Source organism: Rhinichthys klamathensis, unplaced genomic scaffold, assembly GCF_029890125.1.
Source record: "Rhinichthys klamathensis goyatoka isolate OS25496 unplaced genomic scaffold, OSU_Roscu_1.1 h1tg000225l_1, whole genome shotgun sequence".
Lineage (NCBI taxonomy): Eukaryota > Metazoa > Chordata > Actinopteri > Cypriniformes > Leuciscidae > Rhinichthys > Rhinichthys klamathensis.
The window spans coordinates 2,192,217-2,213,144 of NW_026606749.1; the positions used below are offsets into that span (position 1 = coordinate 2,192,217).

Sequence of the window (20,928 nt, forward strand, 5' to 3'; positions counted from 1 at the left end):
ACATTGCAGGGTTAGAACAGATGCAAGTTAAAAAAATTATATCTGTTTGGTTGTCATTGATCCAACTTTCTTTTATTTTTTTACATAAAAAAAACACAAGTAACCATATACAAAGAGGCAATAAATGGCATATGCTATACAAACATGCATAACAATGACTGTCCATGTATAAATCCTCAGTTATACAAAACATATACAAAAGGTACTTCAGTATCCAAAGAATTTCAACCCACCAATTGTATTGCCTGGTATTTTTATGTTTGTCTTATTGTATGTTATTGGTTGAGGTTCTGTTAATTGAGGTGATAATATTGGAGAATTTGAACTTGTGGCAAATTGGTCTGTTATGTGCACTTGTTATTCATGTGTAGAAAAATCCAAGAAAAAAAACAACAACAAAAAACACACCCAACCCTCTCAACTTTCTTCTCATTAGCAGGGTCGTGTACCATTCAGAATTTCATTGAGAATTCCTTTTAGGCCATGTTACATGTATTTACAATAGTATTAACAGTAGAATTATGCATAATTGCTTGCAAATGTAAACCAAAACCTAATCCTAACCCTATAATGAGTACATTTTAACTCAGTACTTAAACACGCAATTACACTAACAAGGACACCTTACAATAATTAAAGTGAAACCGTCTTTTATATTCTAATTTTTGAATGTGAATTGTGGTAGTCAAATAATAAATATACTGAAATTCAAATATATTTATGCAAGCATGATTTTTAAAGAAGCAAAAATGGTGAATATGAATTTCACAAGTTTAGAATTTTTTTTTTAAAATGTCAAGGTGTAGGCCTTGGACAGAGAACGTCTGTATAGATGGTCTATACAATTATTTTAAATATTAACTATTCACTAAGAATCCACCCTTGATATGATATTCTGGTCTCTAGACATCCTTCCTTTAGTGTAAGTCTATGGGTTTTGTTTTTTGATTTTGCCCTTTTTATCATTTGCTAGATGAAAATTGCAAGTCTGACTGAAAAATAATTTTAAAATATCTTATATCTGTAACAGTACAAATCTAGCTCTCTCCTTAAGCTGTTATTAAAACGAGTCCCCCAGTCCTTTTTATTACTCATTCAGATTTGGTCAAATCCGTAACCCTAAACTGTGAGCAATAGTGGCACTTGTTCAATAAACACTCTCTTCAGGTAAGGGAAGTCTACTTCTATAAGAACAACACTTCCATGCTGTATCACAGTAGCAGGCTTTGAATAAATGGATTGATGAATCATAACTTCTTGTGTACATTTTCTTTAATAATCAGTTTTATAAGAATGAATAAAGTACAAAAACAGAACTAGAATATTTTTGGTCAGGAATGTCATCATAAAGCTTTGAAAGTGTAAATGGATACAGTTCTTTAGAAAAAGGTTTCATCAAAATCTTGACATGTATAAGGCGATCTTCATTTTCAATTAAACATTCATCTTTGATTTGATCAAACGTAGTGCAATTTGTAACAAAATTGGACCCAAGACAGATATAAAGAACAATAAAATATCCAGAAATGGATGTATAAAAAAAATGTGTGATGTCAGAATATGTGAATTGAAGTATACATAAATTCACAAAGAATTCTAGATAATTTTTAAAACAGAAAGAGTTATACATAAAAGTGCCCTATTTAGTCATTACCTAGATCGAAGCATCATTTATGACAGGCTTTCTGAGGTGTTTTGTGGGTACAGTTGAAGAGGTTTGGTAAAGGTTTATGATTATGTAACAACAAAAATGTAAATTAAAAGTTAAGAAACAAAACTTCTGTAATGTACTGTCTAAGTGAACTCCGCATAAGTCAACTCAGCATAAGGTATATTGCTTCTGAATAAGGCCACTTGTAGAATCGTATGGGCGTTTAGTTGAAGTCTCGGTCGGCCAGGATTACCGGAGCCACAAGAGTCCAGAGGTACAGTGCCAGTCCCAGCCAACTCGAACAGATCTTCACCCACACGGATGGCATAGTGGTTTTCATGGCTGCGTAGTCGGTTTCAGGCCTGAGAAGGAAAGAGAAGAAAAAAAAAAAGTTTTTTAAAGTAACAACAGGTAACTTTTCAGCCTTCATAATATATTTCCAAGTCTCTTGTGATGGTACATCGACTTACAATAGGTTGAATGACACGTCTGCCATAGCCTGACGGGGTCTGTAGCGTTTTTAATCGTACTTTTAAACTTCGGGTTTCGGGTAGTAACCGGCGAACAAAGAGAACTACAAAATTCGACTGCTTTACGGCATATACGTCACTTCCACCACCACCCCCACTTCCTTAAAATCGGACTTGCGAGCCAAATGTTATAGTCATGGCCGAAGCAGCACAGAAAAACAAGAAAGCAAAGGTTTTATCGGAGCAAAGCAAAAAGAGAAAAAGAGAAAGTGATCGCGTTAAAGGCAGAACGAGGATCAACATTGCAGAGCTGCCAACTCTCACGCATTGGCCGTGAGACACCCGCTTTTGATTGGTTTCACACGCTCACACGCCACACACCCGGTTTCTCACGCTAAATTGTCAACCCGGTCGGTCAAATGCCTGAAAGATGAGTTTATCTATAGATCTCTACCTGTTGAGCCACTCGTGATCGACAAGTTATACCGCAAATTAGTTCAAATCTCCCGGAATCTAGAGCGAGCGCGCACGCGAGACAGAGACTGTGCTGCAACGCGCGCGGACGCCAGAGAGAGAAAGCGAGCGAGAGACCTTGCGTGTGCAGGGAGCATCAAACCCCCCATCGAAAAAAGAATGCCTCTCTCTAACCTCTCTAATTCGCTAGAGTAGTAGCGAATTATCAATCTGGTAGCTAGTAAACGATATTCTAGTTTTTGATGGTTAGCTATCGCTAGTATTCTCGTTCTGATTTGAACTTTGCAATCGATGAAATGCAAATAGCAAATGTTTGACCTAAAAAGTGTAGTCTACTCAACATGTACAAAGAAAGGAGGAAGATTATTAATAAAATCATATTTTAGGATACCTAACATGTCTGTGATATTTGTTTATTTGTCTTGCCTCAAGCTATAATGCAAATCGATTTGTAAAATTTGCAGATTCATTTATGGTAGCTTGATATTATAATATTGACGATATATGGTTATTATCAACCACTCAAACATTGCATTGAAGTATCATATAGATTCAGTAAAACGGTAACCAATAGACTAGGCTACTATAATGACGCTGGCTTGTAAACGCGATCATTTGTCGTTATAAAAAAAATAAAACACATGAAATTATATTCATATGACATGCTGAAATATTTGCCACTGTACCTGGGATGAAGACATTTCACACACGCGAGAACACCTGCATGTGACCTCCTCCTACAGTGTTCAGGGCTATCATGGTTGTCAACAAATGCACGTGCATGTAGGATGACAGTTTACGACAGTAGTAGAGGACAATACTGTTTCCCAACTGTAGGGGGAGCCCGAGAGCAAAAAACGACCTGTTGTTACTTTAAGGAATAATTATCGCTCAATCCCCAATTTGTTCACATTAACATATACACAGAACTCAACTCAAAAACGGCATAATGTAAAGTGGAACAATTTGTTTCCAAAGGTAAAAAAAAAAAAAATTATTTTCTCCATACAAACTGATTACTGAGGATTGAAGACCTGTTTTGAAATGCCCATGGACAAAATGAAAGGGAAAAATACTGGGCGATCACAGTTGTGCTGTTTTAGGATATTCTAGACCAGGCATATTCAAATGGCGGACCGCGAGACATAATGACAACTGTAGCACCATTTTACAGTTTCTACGGTTTAAAGTGAGCAGCTCATCAAAACAACGGAGCGGTGCACACCACAAGTGCTCAGGGTCGTTTATGGTAATGATCTTTCGGCACCATTTCCTCTAATATTTTTATCTAGAGCCAAACGCGCTTCATTCAAGCCCTTTCCGTTCCATGCGTGTCGTTTCTCTCTCCCGCTAAAGCACCACATTAAGAGCTGCAGATGACGTGGTTATTTTAACAACAGTAGCAGAAACACAGTGAGCAGTAAAATAGATTGATTCTTTTGTTAAAACACTGCAGAAAACAATGCTGCAAATATTTTTATCTGTCAGACATAAATATGACAAACCAGGATTGTGACAATTTCTTTTTTTCCATCTACATTTAGCATTATTATTCAGCATGTTAAGAACATTTCATAATAAACAATGTTATAATTGGGAAAATATTTGTAGATGGCAAGGAAAGACAACTTAAACTTTGAAATTTACTAGTCAACTTTGCTCTGCTCATGATAAGGGCGTTTTGATTATGTACATTGTTTGTTTTTAGTAGATGCTTATTTTATGCAAAATATAAAAATGGCCCAGACTTAAAAAATGAAAACCCTGAACCCACATACAATATTGTTTTGTCACATGGCCTTCTGCCTTTCATAGGCATCTAAATGTAAAGGTAATAATAGCTTGATCTAACACCTGATCTAACCTTTTAATCTTCATAGCTAATTGGGCTCAACTGATGTTTTATTTATATATATATATATATATATATATATCATCAGTTGAGCCCAATTAGCTATGAAGATTAAAAGGGCGATTCTGTATATATATAAATAGCCCACCAAAAAGCCCACCTAGAGTTTGCCAGGGCAATTAAAAAAAATAATAATAATTTAATATGATTAAATATAAATAATATAATAATATTAAATTATGAATATATATATATATATATATATATATACATATATTCGTTTTAATTGCCCTGGCAAACTCTAAGCGGGTGTATGCCGTATTGTGTCACAGGAAATAGTCACCCCGGTTTGGCTTTCTACTTCTTTAGATAACTGCAGAGAACGTACATGCCGATTTTCTTCAACCCTTCTCATCAGAAGACGCTCGTTGAGCTGTTAACTTCCGTGGACGACCTGGACGTCTCTGTGAGATGGTTGCAGTTCCATCTTTTAAATTTTTTGCTACAGTATTCTGACTGATAAGTAAAGCTTTGCTGATCTTCTTGTAGCCTTCACCTTTCAGGTGTAAAGAAATGATTTTCTTTCTCAGGTCTTGTGACATTTCTCTTCCATGTGGTGCCATTGCTGACAGCATGAAATGGGAAGTAACAACTTTTTATAGTTAACTGTCTGCTGGACACCTGTGTAATGAATAATTAGACTCACTTGTGGTTGAATTCTTGTTAAATTAGACATTTGTAGTATAAAAATTAGCTTTGCTCCAGACACTTTCAGTGGGATGTACTCATTTTTGCATCACCCTAATTTGAGTAAAACTGAAAATGTTGTTCTCTAAGTTATATTATTAACCTTACTTTCATGTTATAAGTTAAACAGATGTTCTATAAAACTTAGTCTTGTCAACACTTTGTGTTCATTGAGATATTGTTTAAAATGTTACTTTTCAAAGGGGGTGTACTCATTTACGCTGAGCATAGGCCTATATATATATATATATATATATACACACACACACACACACACACACACACACACCCTTCCGAGCAGAGGTCCGGACTACATATATTAGGGGTGTAACGGTTCATAAAATTCACGGTTCGGTACGACACAGTGGCGCCACGGTACAGCAAAAAGAAAGAAATGCCAGAGAAATTTCCTTGATTTAAAATGTATTTATTTATTAAAACTAACATCATAAAGTATGATTTTTTTTACTTTAAACAATGATGGAGCTATACTTGACCCATCTCTGGGGTGTCTTAGCAGCATATAAAACAAAAACAGCTCCTTATAAATATATCAATATAATATTGTAGTAGTTATAAACAAAGGTTTATTTTATTTCAGTTTTACTTTAAGTTTGCAAGGCTCCAGATTAACATTTGAGGTCAGCAATTGTATTGATAATGTCGAAATAATAATAATTCAAACGCAAAACGATTAAAAAATAAATATTTGGGAGTGGAAATGGTAGCCACCTACAGGTTACAATAGTAATTTAATGTCTTTTGCATTTTTAAATGAGTGTGAGTTTCAGTTTTCCTACATCTTGAAACTTTTAGTTTTATAAATAGGGGTAATCTTTGAAGGGTGAACAAATAATATTTTGGTCATCACATTAAAAATAACATTTAAAAATGATAATATTTGAGTTTTGAAGTGCTGGAAAAATATATGTTTAACATACTTGAAAGCGTTTTACTACTCCTGCCAAACTTCCATGGTTACAGTTAGTGTTAGTACATTAAATCCATGGTGAATGTTTCTGATTTGTGGACTTAAAGCCTCTAACTAGTTCATTCATGGCACAATGTTTCTCCTGGATTCCACGTCAGCGATGTTTGATCTAATAGAGATCTGCGGTTAATAACGGAGAAATTTTAATGCTTCTAAATCTCGCAGAGATGTTATTACTTCTGTGGCGAATTCAAATGGGCCAACGAATCGTTCGGTTTGTAATGCGTACCGAACCGAAAGCCTCAGAACAACGGTTCAATACGATTACGTATATTGTTACACCCAATATATATATATATATATATATATATATATATATATATATATATAGTATATATAGTCCAAACCTCCGCTGGGAAGGAAATATAGAGACCGGACCTCTTGGAACTTTAACTGAATACCCCTGCTCTAGACACTCACTGATACCAGTTGGTCAAGGTCATCATGATGTAGAGAGAGGCAAGGAAGAGGGAGAAATGGAAAAACGAGTAGCTGTATGTGACGCTGTCCTCTTCGTTATCCACAGCTCGTCTCACGCCATCCTCAGAGACGCCCTCGCTGGCATCAGTGCTCGCCAGCCCCTGAACTTCCTCTGTCTGCATGAGCTTGTTCACCTGGCTGTTGTTTGAGGAACGAATGCTAGAAAAAGAGAAGAAAACATGTCAAATGTGGCTTAGTTAGACATTTTACAAAAAATAAATATTAAATATTTTTGGCAGATATACTGATCATTTACGTTATACTGAATATGATTTGATGATGATATATAGTGCTGTTCAAAAGTTCGGGGTCAGAAAGTAAAAAAAAAAAATTTATTAATAAATTTTTAAAATAGATTTAAATGATTTCTGAAGTATCATGTGACTGAATTGCTGCTGAAAATTCAGGCACAAAATACATTTTAAATTATATTAATACAGAAAACAGTTACTTTAAATTAAATAATATTTCACAATAATGTTGGTCAAATAAATGCAGCCTTGTTGAGCATAAGAGACTTCTTTCAAAAACGTTTAAAAATCTTACAGGAGTAGTTCACACTCCAGAATTGAAATTTCCTGATAATTTACTCACCCCCATGTCATCGAAGATGTTCATGTCTTTCTTTCTTCAGTCAAAAAGAAATAAACATTCCAGGATTTTTCTCCATATTGTGGACTTGGTTGAAGGTCCAAATTGCAGTTTCAATGCAGCTTCAAAGGCTCGACACGATCCCAGTCGAGGAATAAGGGTCTTATCTAGCGAAACGATCGGTCATACTTTTTAACCACTAATGCTCGCTTTTCAGTAGCTCTACGACTTCACACATTACGTAATCACGTTGGAAAGGTCACGCATGAGGCGGAAGTACCGACCCAGTGTTTACAAAGCGAATGTGCAAAGACCAAGTCAAACGCCCTTTACAAAAAAAAAAAGGTAAAACAATGATGTTGGACTATTTTGAAGTTGGAGAAGTTTTTCGCCTATGTCATGCGTGACCTTTCCAACGTGATTACGTAATGCGTGAAGTTGTGGATGCGCATCGCAAAGCTAGTGTAACTGTACGTTCACACCGCCGCCGGCGAGAGCGGCAAAATTCGCTCTCGCCGCCCTGTCAGCGACGCTGTGGCAAGATTCGTGGACGCTCTGATGCTCTGACGTAGATCGAATGCTTGGTCTTTTTTTAAACTTTATTTAAAGGGGCCGCGAAGCAAACAAGCATGTCGATCGTTATGTTTGCAGAAAATTGATCGATGGAAAGAACTTAACAATTATAGTGACATGTTTGCTAACGAAATAAACAAATTAAAAGCCATTTGTTTGGTGTGGCTTTTGTGTTCATGGTTAAATGCTATTCTAATTTGCATTCCTGCTGAAAAAGCGTTCTAGCACGAATATCTTGCCTATAAATAATGTTGCGCACCTTCTTATGAAATTCAAATGATCAACCTCTCCTCTATTTTGCTTGGGAACTAATGTGGTCGGAACCTTTGTTACTTGACTGCGTTCTCTGGAATCCTCTCAAACGGAGCACATCTACATTCCGATTGGTTGCCGCCGAACCGCGTCATAGCTCATTTCCCTAAAGTTGAGCTGATTTCAACTTCTTCTCGCCGCTCCTCGCCGCTCTCACCGTCCAAGACGCGCCGTGCCGCCCTCGCCGGAGCTCGCCGCCGGCTCTCATTGAAAATGAATGACTTCCGGCCACTTTGACGCTCTCGCCGCCGGCGGTGTGAACGCACAGTAAGATAAGCATTTGTGGTTAAAAAGTATATTTTTAGAAAATGTCCGATCGCTTCGCTAGATAATACCCTTATTCCTTTGGCTGGGATCATGTAAAGCCCTTTTAAGCTGCATTCAAACTGCAATTTGGACCTTCAACCCGTTGGTTCCCGTTTAAGTCCACTACATGGAGAAAAATCCTGGAATGTTTTCCTCAAAAACCTTAATTTCTTTTTGACTGAAGAAAGAAAGACATGAACATCTTGGATGAGACGGGGGTCAGGAAATGATCAGGAAATTTTAATTCTGGATTTAACTAATCCTTTAATGACCCCAAACGTTACGCAGGAATGTAAAATAAACAAATATCATGAATATAGCAATGATTTCAATGTGCTTTTCAGTTGGACATTGCATTTCCTACAAATAATGAGCATGAGGGCATTAAGATAAAGATGTTTTTTCATGCTTTGATTATAATTTATTTCTAATCATTTTTAAGCCATTTCAAAGCAAATTCTACAATACATATATTTATTTGAATACAATCAAACGGTTAAAAAAAATATTGAAATATTTTACATTAGATGTACTGCTCAGCATCACTGCTTTTCATTTAACTAATGATATTAAATAGTCCTTGTCTGTTGCTAGCAGTGGTAAGGATGATGGTTATAAGCTCACCTGGCATACAGTGTGCACAGGAGGAAGATGACCAAACCCACAATGCTCTGAGCATCCCACCACTGTGTATGGATACCGGGGGCACTGGTGGGAGTGGGTGCTGTTGGCCCGCCATTGACTAGACTCAACAGACTGGGGTTGCACTTACGATCTGTTCACAGAGAGAAAAAGAGAGGTGTCGTACATGTTTATTTATGAGGAAACAACAACATACAGTAATACTCTAAAATAGATACCGAATCTGTTATTCATTTTACACATGCTAACTGGGCTATAATGCAATAATCCTGAGTTAATGATTGAGGGCCACTAATTGGGACAATTTTCATACTGTGTGCTCCACAGTAAAAATGCTCCTTTAAAGTTTAATTGCATTAAATCCTATTACATTTGGCCTGGAGGTTGCTGAGGTATGTCATTTTTTCCATTCAAGCAGCTCCATGTGTTTATGTCTTATTTCCCAGCATTCACTTATGTAAACAAACAACTGGCGTCTGGAATTTTCCGATGTCTTTCCAAGAATTCCTTTGATCTGGTATAGCTTTTGTAAGCAGGTGATTTCTATCTTTGGTAATGGAATCATGTAGTGTGAGAAACCGATTATTAAGAGACCATCAGACAATGATATAAACTACTGGTCAAAGGTTCGAGGCCAGTAACTTTTTTTATTGCTTGAAATTATTGCTTTCATTCAGCAAGGAAGCATTTATTAGATCAAAACTGTTATAATGTTACAATAGATTTCTATTTTTTAAAAAACGCAGTTCTTTTGAACTTTAAGAAACAAGGAATCCTAAAAAATAATGTATTACAGTTTACAGCGTATGCGTATTAATGATTTCTGAAGGATCATGTGAAATGGAAGACTGGAGTAATGATGCTGAAAAATCTGCTTTGTCTTTACAAGAATAAATACAATTTTAAAAATATATAAAAATAGAAAACTGTTTTTTGAAATCATAATAGTATTTTACAATAATACTGTTTTTACTGTATTGTTGATCAAATAAATGCAGCCTTGCTGATTAAGAGACTTCTCTGGAATTCTTACCAATCCCAAACTTTTGAATGGAAATGTACATAAAATGAGTTTCTGCAAACAATCACTGAAATACGTGTTGTGAGAAATAATTGTCCCTGATATGGCCTATTAGATTCTCTCTCTTTGCTTGTCAGTCATTTTTCACATTTTTAAAAGAGAGGGTGTGTGGTTGTAAATTAGCAAAACAGCAGAATATATTCCGAAAATATATACAAAATATAATAGACAAGTGAGTTGTCTGCTTCTCTCTCCCACATTCCTTCCTGTACTATTTTCGGGGCCAAACCTTCACTCGTTTCAAGTGAGAATCAGCTGTTTATAGAACTATTTAGAACTATATATTTTGTATTACACATTTAAGGTAAGCTTTTATAAACTCACAGTGTACATTAGACTCATGGCAACCCAGACACCAATATTTTAACAATACATAAAATATGAATCACTGCTTGGCCATCTGGTATTTCGGAATGGAGATAAAGTTTAGGAACATGATTTTTCGGTAGTTTACAACACTGCGTGAGAGTATATTGGTACCATGTTGTTTTGTTTTTGCATCTGATAGAGCGTTTGAACCAGGAAACGGTGACACGTGACGTTAGACTTAAGTTCAAGTTTAAGTATTTTATTGTAATTTCTCTCCTTAAAGCTGCAGTAGGGAGTTTTGAGAAAACGTTGACTTAAGCCTGGTTCACACGGAATGATTTTAAAATTGTCGGCCGATTTTCCAAACCTGAGAGACCCCACACACGGCGATAAAAAATCACGGGTCTAACAGTTTTGGTCGTACAGTGTGTGGTGCGCAGCCACACGGCAAAATCAACACATCACGCACGAACCGATTTGACTCCCTTGCATTCCCAGGTCATACGGAAACACTCGCAAAATCCCTCGAGATCAAACGTGACTTCAGAGTAAACAACCAGTGTAGTTTGTTTTTAAATGGATGCTGCACATTGGTGGTGGTTGAAGAGATTCCCCCTTCCATGTGAAGCGCTTTGAGTGCCTAGAAAAGCGCTATATAAATGTAATGAATTATTATTATTAAATTAACCGAAAAAAGAAAAAAAACGTTACCAAAAGAAAAGGCGATGGTCAAAGAAGTGGAGACAACGCGAGCATGGACTATTTTGATTTTGTTTCCCGGTGCTTCCTCTGCGCCTCGTTACCTCGCTTTCTGATTGGCTACACGCCACAGTCCACAGGCTGCGTGCTCGTTTGTCCCCGGGAGACACCACACACGAGGAGAAATCGGGCCAAAAAAATCCAACATGTTGGATATCCCCGATTTGAGATCGGAGCGGTCCCGACATCCTTCCGAGCAGACGAGAGCAGTCTTAACATACCACACACGGCAGGAATATCTGATCAGATTATTTACGATAATCGGAGCATCCTTAAGATTGTTGGAAGGGGTAAATCGGGGCTAAAATCGGCCTAATTATCCTGCCGTGTGAACCAGGCTTTAGCCTGAAAATTTGAACAAGCACAACTTACAGGTCCCACCCCCTTGCTCTCTGCTGCGCTACAGCCCTCCCTCCACAGCTCATCCTCCACAGCGGAGCCTGCCGTGAACGCGCAGGCTAGTAAACAGGGCCACCCATAACGGCGGATAAAAAGTTATATGGCACATTCACTAATAGGGACTAAACGTCAATAATATGCTTTACATTGACTATGGCCTGCCCATACTTTGACTACAAACTTGGTCCTCAAATCATTATGTATTTTCCAATAGCCTACATGTAACTTTATAACGTTGCACTCTTTCTATAAGTTATAAATAGCTAGTAAGATAACGTTAATATAACGGTAACTAACGTTACTGTAAGTAATTATTCTAGCGATATATAATCCTAGATAAGGTGTGCTAGTACATTATTTCAGCAACATGACAAGCCAGTGAATTAGCAGGTTTCAATTGTTGCTTAGCAGAGTGCGTGACATTTTATCTACATGTTATGCGGCTAGAGTTTTGACACTGAGTCAACTGTGTAATTCTTTCTTTTTCGCTTGGTTATCGTCATCAGTCTTTTTCCTTTTACCTCTTTGTTTTATGAGCAGGTGTCACTCGAGAATTGGCAGTTTAGGTTGTTTCTCCATCATAAGCACAGCTGCAGCACGCCGGCAATCTTGAGTTTGAACGACGGCTCGCGCTCGCGCTGTGCAAGAGATGGGTGTGATCAGCGCGTACACGAGCGTGATTGACAGTGCTAAGACATGCCTCCTGGCTCTGATTGGTTGTTTCTGACCGGGAGCGTGCATTTCTTGCAAATGGCAATAGGACCACTGGGAGGAGCCAGAGGAGCTTGATTATCTGTCTCATATTCTACTGTCAGGACATAATGACAGTTTTAGCAAATACATGTTTTCAAAAGTTACCTACAGGAGCTTTAAGGGGGGGAAATGGCAGTGGTCAGCCAGCGCTGTTAAGTAACCTAATCGCCTGGGGGGGAAAGCTGTTCTTCAGTCTCGAGGTCCGTGCTCGGACACTTCTGAATCTTCTTCCAGATGGCAGTGGGCAGAACAATCCAGCAGAGGGAAGGGTACTGTCCTTCACAATTCTGGTTGCTCTCTTAATGCACCGGACGCGAGTCCCGAGAAAATGGCGTTCGTCAGCTCCAGTTTGTATCCAGCCTCTCACGGAGACTTCAGATGCTCCAATCACAAAGCCTGTGAAGAGACGACTCAACACCGGCGATATGGACTCTCTATGGTGGACGGCACTGATCCTCAACAACTCGTCTTAATACCGGCGTGATTACTTGGACTTCCAAAAGATGGAAATGGATAAATACTCTAAATGTTCCGATCCAATCTGACTTGTAATGCTGCCCGAATCATGCACTGTTCCTTCGTTGGCCAGAGGAGAACTGGCCCCCCGACTGAGTCTGGTTTCTCCCAAGGTTTTTTTCTCCATTCTGTCACCTGATGGAGTTTTGGTTCCTTGCCACTGTTGCCTTGGCTTTTGGCTTGCTTAGTTGGGGACATTTAATATTCAATAATGTTATTGATCTGCCTTACTTAAGGTGGACGCTGACGCAATTTTCTTTTAGAAACAAGCTTTGTTATATTGTTTTCATGTTATGTTATCACTGTGAAGCGCTTTGATACAATCTGTATTGTAAAAAGCGCTATATAAATAAAGGTGACTTGACTTGACTTTGTATATGTCCTCCATAGATGGAAGTCTGGACACAATGATGTTCTAGGAAGACTTTACCACCCTCTGTAGGGCCTGCTTGTCAGCGGCAGAACAGCTGCCAAACCAGACTGTGATGTTATTGGTCAAGATGCTCTCCACTACACATCTGTAAAAGTTTATGTCTGTAAAAAAATGATCTTACTCGTGCCAGCTTTTTTTAAGCCTTCTCAGGAAGTGTAGACGTTATTGGGCGTTATTCTTCACCAGGAAAGTGGTGTTCTGGTTCCAGGAGAAATCATTAGTTATGTGAACACCCAGGAACTTTCCAACGCCACTCTGTTAATGTGCAGTGGAGGGTAAATATAGCAGATTTCCTGAAGGCTACACTCACTTATTTCGTCTTGTTGAAGTTAAGGGACAGATTGTTGTCTGTGCACCACAGCACAAGGTCTCTTACCTCCTCTCTGTCTCGTTATGTCTGATAAGGCCCACCACTGTTTTATCCTCAGAGAACTTGATGATGTGATTGTTCTGATGCTGAGCAATACAGTCATGGGTGAGTAGTGTGAACAGTAATGAGCTGGGAACACAGCCCTGATGGGGTCCGGTGTTCAGAGTGAGAGAGTGTGATGTATTCTCGTGGATCCTTACTACCCGAGTTCTGTTAAAGTGAGGAAGTCCAGAACCCAGTTGCAGAGTGTGGCGTTATTAAAGTCAGAGTGTGAAGAGTTTACTGATGAGTGTCTGTGGCAGAGTATTAAATGCTGAACTGAAATCGATGAAAAGCATTCTGACATACGTGTTCTTGTGTTCCAGATGTGAAAGAGCCAGGTGGATGACATATGATATGGCATCTGCATTAGAGCGATTGTGTCAGTAAGCAAACTGTAAGGGGACCAGTGTGTGTGGGATGATGGTCTTGATGCAAGTCATGACCGGCCGTTCGAGGCACTTCGTGATGATTGACGCGAGTCCCACAGGCCGATAGTCATTGAAGCAGGTTATTGTTGATTTTTTTTTTGGTACAAGAATGAAGATGGAAGTTGAGGCATGCTGGAACCACAGACTGTGCTAGCGAGATGTTAAAGATGTCTGTAAGGACATCTGTCAGCCGGTGCGAGCGTTCTTTCAACACCTGTTCAGGAATCCCATCTGGGCCAGTAGCCTTGCGTTGGTTCACTCTCGGTAGAGTCCTTTTTACCTCAGTTGTTGTAAGGGACAGCACCTCCTGTTGGATTCCTCAAAATAATTGCTCAATGCATGAGGCAAAAAGGATCATTAACAGAAGCATTGTTGTAGTTTTTGCTCTTGTTGTCGGTAAGGTCCTTTAGCCCTTTCTACATTCGCCGGGGGTCATTAGTCTCCAGGTGTTCCTGGATCCTGTGGGAGTGTGTGGCCTGGGCTCTTTTTATTCCAGCAGTGAGGTTGTTCCTTGATTTCTTCCATGCTGCTTTGTCACCTTCCCTGAAAGCAGCATCTCATAGTTTGAGGAGGGAGCAGATCTGGCCATCTTCTGATGACTTTGGAAACAGGCTTCTCCTGTTTCTGAAGTGGTTGATAAGAGGGCACTAGCATAACAGAAGAATGGTCAGAACTACCCATGTGGGGGCAGGGGACGGCTCTGTAAGCACTCTGTGCATTTGTGTGTACACATGGTCTAAAATGTTGTCTTCCCTCGTGGGAACAGTAACATGCTGATAAAATTTAGGTAGGACTTTCTTGAGGTTGGTTTGGTTAAGGCCCTCGGGGTGGATGACATATGATATGGCATCTGCATTAGAGCGATTGTGTCAGTAAGCAAACTGTAAGGGGACCAGTGCGGGTGGGATGATGGTCTTGATGCAAGTCATGACCGGCCGTTCGAGGCACTTCGTGATGATTGACGCGAGTCCCACAGGCCGATAGTCATTGAAGCAGGTTATTGTTGATTTTTTTTTTGGTACAAGAATGAAGATGGAAGTTGAGGCATGCTGGAACCACAGACTGTGCTAGCGAGATGTTAAAGATGTCTGTAAGGACATCTGTCAGCCGGTGCGAGCGTTCTTTCAACACCTGTTCAGGAATCCCATCTGGGCCAGTAGCCTTGCGTTGGTTCACTCTCGGTAGAGTCCTTTTTACCTTAGTTGTTGTAAGGGACAGCACCTCCTGTTGGATTCCTCAAAATAATTGCTCAATGCATGAGGCAAAAAGGATCATTAACAGAAGCATTGTTGTAGTTTTTGCTCTTGTTGTCGGTAAGGTCCTTTAGCCCTTTCTACATTCGCCGGGGGTCATTAGTCTCCAGGTGTTCCTGGATCCTGTGGGAGTGTGTGGCCTGGGCTCTTTTTATTCCAGCAGTGAGGTTGTTCCTTGATTTCTTCAATGCTGCTTTGTCACCTTCCCTGAAAGCAGCATCTCATAGTTTGAGGAGGGAGCAGATATCTGCCTTTAACCAAGGTTTCTGGTTTGGGGGATCTGTTATTTTCCTGGAGGGAACAACATAGTCTACACATTTGTTGATGTAACGTGTAACAGATGAAGCATATTCTTCAATATCTTATCACACCATCAGATGTGGCAGCCTCTTTGAACACATACCAATTGGTGCAAAAAAAAAAAAAAAACAGTCCTCCAGAGCTGATATTGGCTCCCTCTGGCCATCTTCTGATGACTTTGGAAACAGGCTTCTCCTGTTTCTGAAGTGGTTGATAAGAGGGCACTAGCATAACAGAAGAATGGTCAGAACTACCCATGTGGGGGCAGGGGACGACTCTGTAAGCACTCTGTGCATTTGTGTGTACACATGGTCTAAAATGTTGTCTTCCCTCGTGGGAACAGTAACATGCTGATAAAATTTAGGTAGGACTTTCTTGAGGTTGGTTTGGTTAAAGCCCTCGGGGTGTTTTGTGAGTAAGCTGCTGACCGAGTCAGAGTTAAACAGATATTGTACTATCCAAATAAAGGTGAAAAACAAAAATTTGTATAGACGCTGAACATCACAGCTAATGTATTTAAACATCATTTATTTTTAACTTATGTAAAAGATCATAGATCGTTGTTCTAGAACGTTTAAACAAAACCTGATAAATCAAACCAAATTTTTGGGATCTGATTTACTCTGATTTCACTTTTCTATGTATATCACCTTAATGTCAAATTCTTAATTAATCAACTTTTTTATTGTACATGTAAACACCAGTGTTTTTCTGAAACTTTCTTTTAAAGAGAAGGATCAACATACAGTAGGAACTAAATTAGTAATTCAGTCCAAACAGTTCAAATCAACAAAAGTGAAACAGCATTAAAGAGGTTATTGTTGGTATGGACATGTGATCTGGTTGTGAGACTTACTGGGGTTGTTGCTCATAGCAGACCATGTGAGATACATGGTGTAGAGAGAGATGAGAGACGGCTGGAGCAGACCAGAACTCGGCTGAGATTCCTGTAACACATATACAATGCAAATGTTCACATTTTGATTCTACACACTCCCACAAAACCCAAAACACCCCAAAGCAGAACAGCTTTAACCTTTTGAGCATAGTCTTGGCGCTGCATAAGAGTGATAAAGATAGAGAGAAAAACAAGAAAACAAATGAGCACAAATGGATCAAATGAGTGTGGGAATGACCTGCACTTTTGGAAGGATGGCCACCACAGACACAATGATACAAAAGATGAGGTTGAGGCTGATGAAGACTTTGTGTTCTGTGCAGTCATCTGGCTGTGTGTAGAATACATAGAACAAAACCACAGCAGCGAAGGCACAGATATAGTGCACCAATGTGAAGGAGAGCAGGGCTGTGGAGAAAACACACATCTGTCAATATGTATCTGTCAATATTCACATTTCTGGGGTTCTCTGAAGCGGAAGTCGTCATAGTTGGCTAAACTTCAATAGTGGTGAACGGAAACTACAACAAATATAATTTTAGCATTCTCATTTACTCAAATAGCCAAAGGCAATCTATGATACGATTTCCATGACTTTACAAAAGAGCAAAAAAAAAAAAAAAAAAATTGTGAGACTTATTACATTGGTTATAATAAAGAAAGATGTCAAATTAGCCGTCACTCCCTCAGCTGTTGTATTATAAACACTCATGTTGCAGCGTTAACTAGTTCTCTGTAATTTAATGCCAAAGTAATATAACACAAACTATAGTGCTATAAAACACATCAAATGAAATTTTTTTATAAAAAATAAAAAACTTTCCTAGATTTACGATGTTAGTAACTGTGGAATTGCATCATCATAGTCTGTGAAAAAAAGTCCAAGTGAAAAAAAGGAAACAAAGTGCTTCTCAATGCTGCCGCTGGTTAGGACAGAATAGCTTTTAATGCTTGTGACTCTATCGTTTCACATTCTTTCAGCTTTTACCTTCATCAGTTTTAAACCTTAGTCATGGGGAAACAATGTTGCTGAACATACCTGCATACCAGCATTTACGGTTCCCTTCCTCTGCGTTCTCCACCCACTTTTGGTTCCAGGTGTGAGCAAAATCCACCAGCAGAACGAGCTGAATCAGAATGAATATGAAGGACCCAACCACACCAAAGTAGTACCACACTGCAATGGACAAAATTTTGGTTTTACATCCATTCCTTTTGACCCAATGAACTGGCATGACTTTACCAGCTGTCCATGCCACCTTGAAGTGACTTATTTTATAGAGACTGCACTCACAAAGAAGAGCCATTCTTTTTTTAAATAAATTCTTTACAGCTAAGCATAACTAGGGGACTTTTTAAAGGGGTCATGAATTGAGAAATCAAATTTTCCTTGGTTTTTTGAGCTATAAAATATATCCTGTAAGTTTCAGAAATCAAAACGTTCCTTGTTAGTCCAAAAACAGTTTTTATTGAAACCAAGCCAAAACGACTTGTTTTGGATTTTGTCACATTATAACGTAAAAGTGCAACGACAGACTGCCCCTGCAGAAGATCAACGCCTACTTCTACATTATTGCCTCTTTAGCCCCGCCCACCGATTCACGCATGGGAACTATGAGTACTGAAAAAAACAGTACGTAGCGGTGAATGACAATAAAGAGTGATTTATTTTAATAGAATATCCACACAAAGATCACACTGGCAATTTACCATAACTTGTAATGAGTGGAAAAATATTTGTGAAAATTACCATAACACAAAATATATTAAAAACAGCAACAACCTTTTTTTTCATGTAATTACTGAACTATAGTCTTTATTTTCTTATTTATCAGCTTACTTACCTGTGTTGAATGCTCCATCTGGAATGAAGAAAGCTCCCACAGTAAGAGCGACCAGAATCAAGAACTTGAAGAACCAGAAACTGAAAAAAAAAGTCACATTGGCATGAGTCATTATGTAAGGCTTCCTAGACAGAAACCATTGTGCAAAAAGGATTTTTCACATATCAAAAAACCCCAGCTTTCAACAGTAGAGGGCAACACTTGTTAGTGAAAAGATTTGAGTTAGTAAAGATTTTATGAGAATGCCAGCTGGAACAGCAAACAGTAAATATACCCGTTTTGAATTGAAGCTCGTGGATCCTTGCTGCTTCTCACACGGATCATGATGATGGAGAAGAGGAAGAAGAAACAGGCCATGGCAAAGCACATCCTGTAGACCGACTTATAGCCAACAATGATCTCACAGTTCACCTTCCCTTCAATTCCTGGTATAGAAGAGCCTCCTTCACAAAAACCAGGAATCTGTTGATAAATTCACAAAAAAAAAACATCTGCAGTTTTACACAGTGATCAAAGAATGTATTTAAATCACATCCTGAATGTGTTTTTAACATCTTACAAACATACTGTGGGTGTTTATACATCCACACAAAAAAATCATATCAAAAGTTAATGAACAGAGCAAAAAAATGTATAAACTAATACTGCAAACAGATTACTGTTTTCATAAAGCTACTAAAGCATAGCACAAATGAGACTAGGCAAACAAACCAGCCAAAGAACCGGTTTAAAAATAATAATAATCTGAATTGAAAATATGGTTAACTTTCTTTTAATAAACATGAAAATATAAACATACAGATTTGTGTTTATTCCTGTGCTCAAATGAAGAAATCCTCAAATATTGCCCTTTACTAAAAACCATTTCTGGCACTGGTCTATATGTTTTCATTGTTTTTGTTTTTTAGGACTGGAATGCAGAGAGAGGAAGTGGGATCATCAGGACAGATTCAAACTTGGATCCTCATGAGCACACCAGCTATGCTGTGAGCCCATGCACTACCTGTAGAACGACACCAGCAGTCTGTGTACCTTCTTTAGCTGTGTCTCCATGCCTGGCAGGATCATGATGATGGACACTATAGTGCCCAGCAGCAGAAAAAAGGAGAAGGCCATGCGGGTCACAGTGGAGTTGTATGTAGAAGGGCAACATCCTGATAAAAGACATGGCGCAGAGCCGCACAGACAGGACGCCTACAGGACAAGAACACTCACTCAACACAGCAACACTCATTTCCCTGTCATACAGGGGGAACAACCTACTATGTCAACTATATGAGTAGCTTGGGTCTGTATGTTAAACATTCATATTAAACTGTGCAGGTAAAATGAAATGTTAAGTCTGAATAGGAAAGTGTAAAATCAAATGTGGGCGAAAAACTCGTGAAGAAAGGTTAAACATGGTTTATAAAGTTTTGAGATAACATAAAGAAATGGCTATACAGTTATTTATTCATGTTTTCTCAAAAAGTTATAGTTTAAACGTAAACAAAACAAGGAAACAGCTTTTAAATCTCCTATGAGAAGACGAAATGCATCTCCTAACCGACGTTATATGAAATGCGTTGCTGTCTTTACTTTACCCTACCCGTTGAAGTTTGACAACATAAAGTGAGGAGAAAAAAAAGTAGGCTAAGCCATTTTAAAACAATATTTTGGACTTACGCAGCTCGCCAGCGAACACAAGGCCATACACGCACCCATGATGACGGAGAAAACACAAGACTAAAGCAAAAACACGGAAGTTAATCTTTCCTCCTCATTCTGGTTACTTATAAATAACTCATAAATTGAGCAATGATTGGCTGGGAGACACATCGCAAAACTATTGGACCAATCAGACGACGGTACAGAAAAATCGCTGAAGTAACAAACCAATCAGATGTAACTGTGCGCATAGCGGTGGTTGAGTTTGCATTTTGTAACTCTGCATGCGTCTGATATCCACATCTCAGTTTATAGAATGCATTACGTATTTATGTTTTGATTAAAGCAACCTATGAGATCAGTAAAAGTCTTACGATGCACTCTAGATGGCGCAAAATCCCATAATGGATTGTGATGCAAAGGTTTTGTGATTATTGAAACTTAAAAACAAACCTTCCAAATTTGCATAGGGGAAAATTTGGGGAAGATATCCCCCTTAAAACAGTGCATTTACTGTTAAATTGTAACATATACATACGTGTACGTTTAGCACAGGATTTAACATTTATTGGTTAGCCTATTGCACAATAGGCTATACTTAAACCACTTATAACTCTAACTTTTCTGAATATATAAAATGCATCTGATATCACTGTACAATACTAAATTAAATATTCAGATATAGATACATTTATTGAATAATAGCCTACAGCTGAATAATTTAATAGTGCAATAGCACAAGATCTCTACAATAATTCTGGTTATTGTATACAAAGATGCTACAAATAATTGTTTATTCTAAGGAAT

At 38.5% G+C, this 20,928-nt stretch overlaps 1 protein-coding gene across 1 annotated transcript; it reads right to left on the reverse strand.

Moving 5' to 3' along the window:
• Positions 1 to 1,770: 1,770 nt before the first annotated feature.
• Positions 1,771 to 20,268, reverse strand: serinc2 (serine incorporator 2). Its single transcript, XM_056264860.1, has 10 exons — positions 20,140 to 20,268; positions 19,507 to 19,668; positions 18,749 to 18,936; positions 18,475 to 18,554; positions 17,670 to 17,807; positions 16,869 to 17,038; positions 16,589 to 16,679; positions 9,072 to 9,222; positions 6,606 to 6,824; positions 1,771 to 2,013 (listed from the first exon to the last, which is right to left on the reverse strand). The coding sequence occupies exons 1-10, from the start codon at positions 20,176 to 20,178 to the stop codon at positions 1,875 to 1,877; spliced, it is 1,377 nt and encodes a 458-aa protein (XP_056120835.1). The 5' UTR covers positions 20,179 to 20,268; the 3' UTR covers positions 1,771 to 1,874.
• Positions 20,269 to 20,928: the final 660 nt, after the last annotated feature.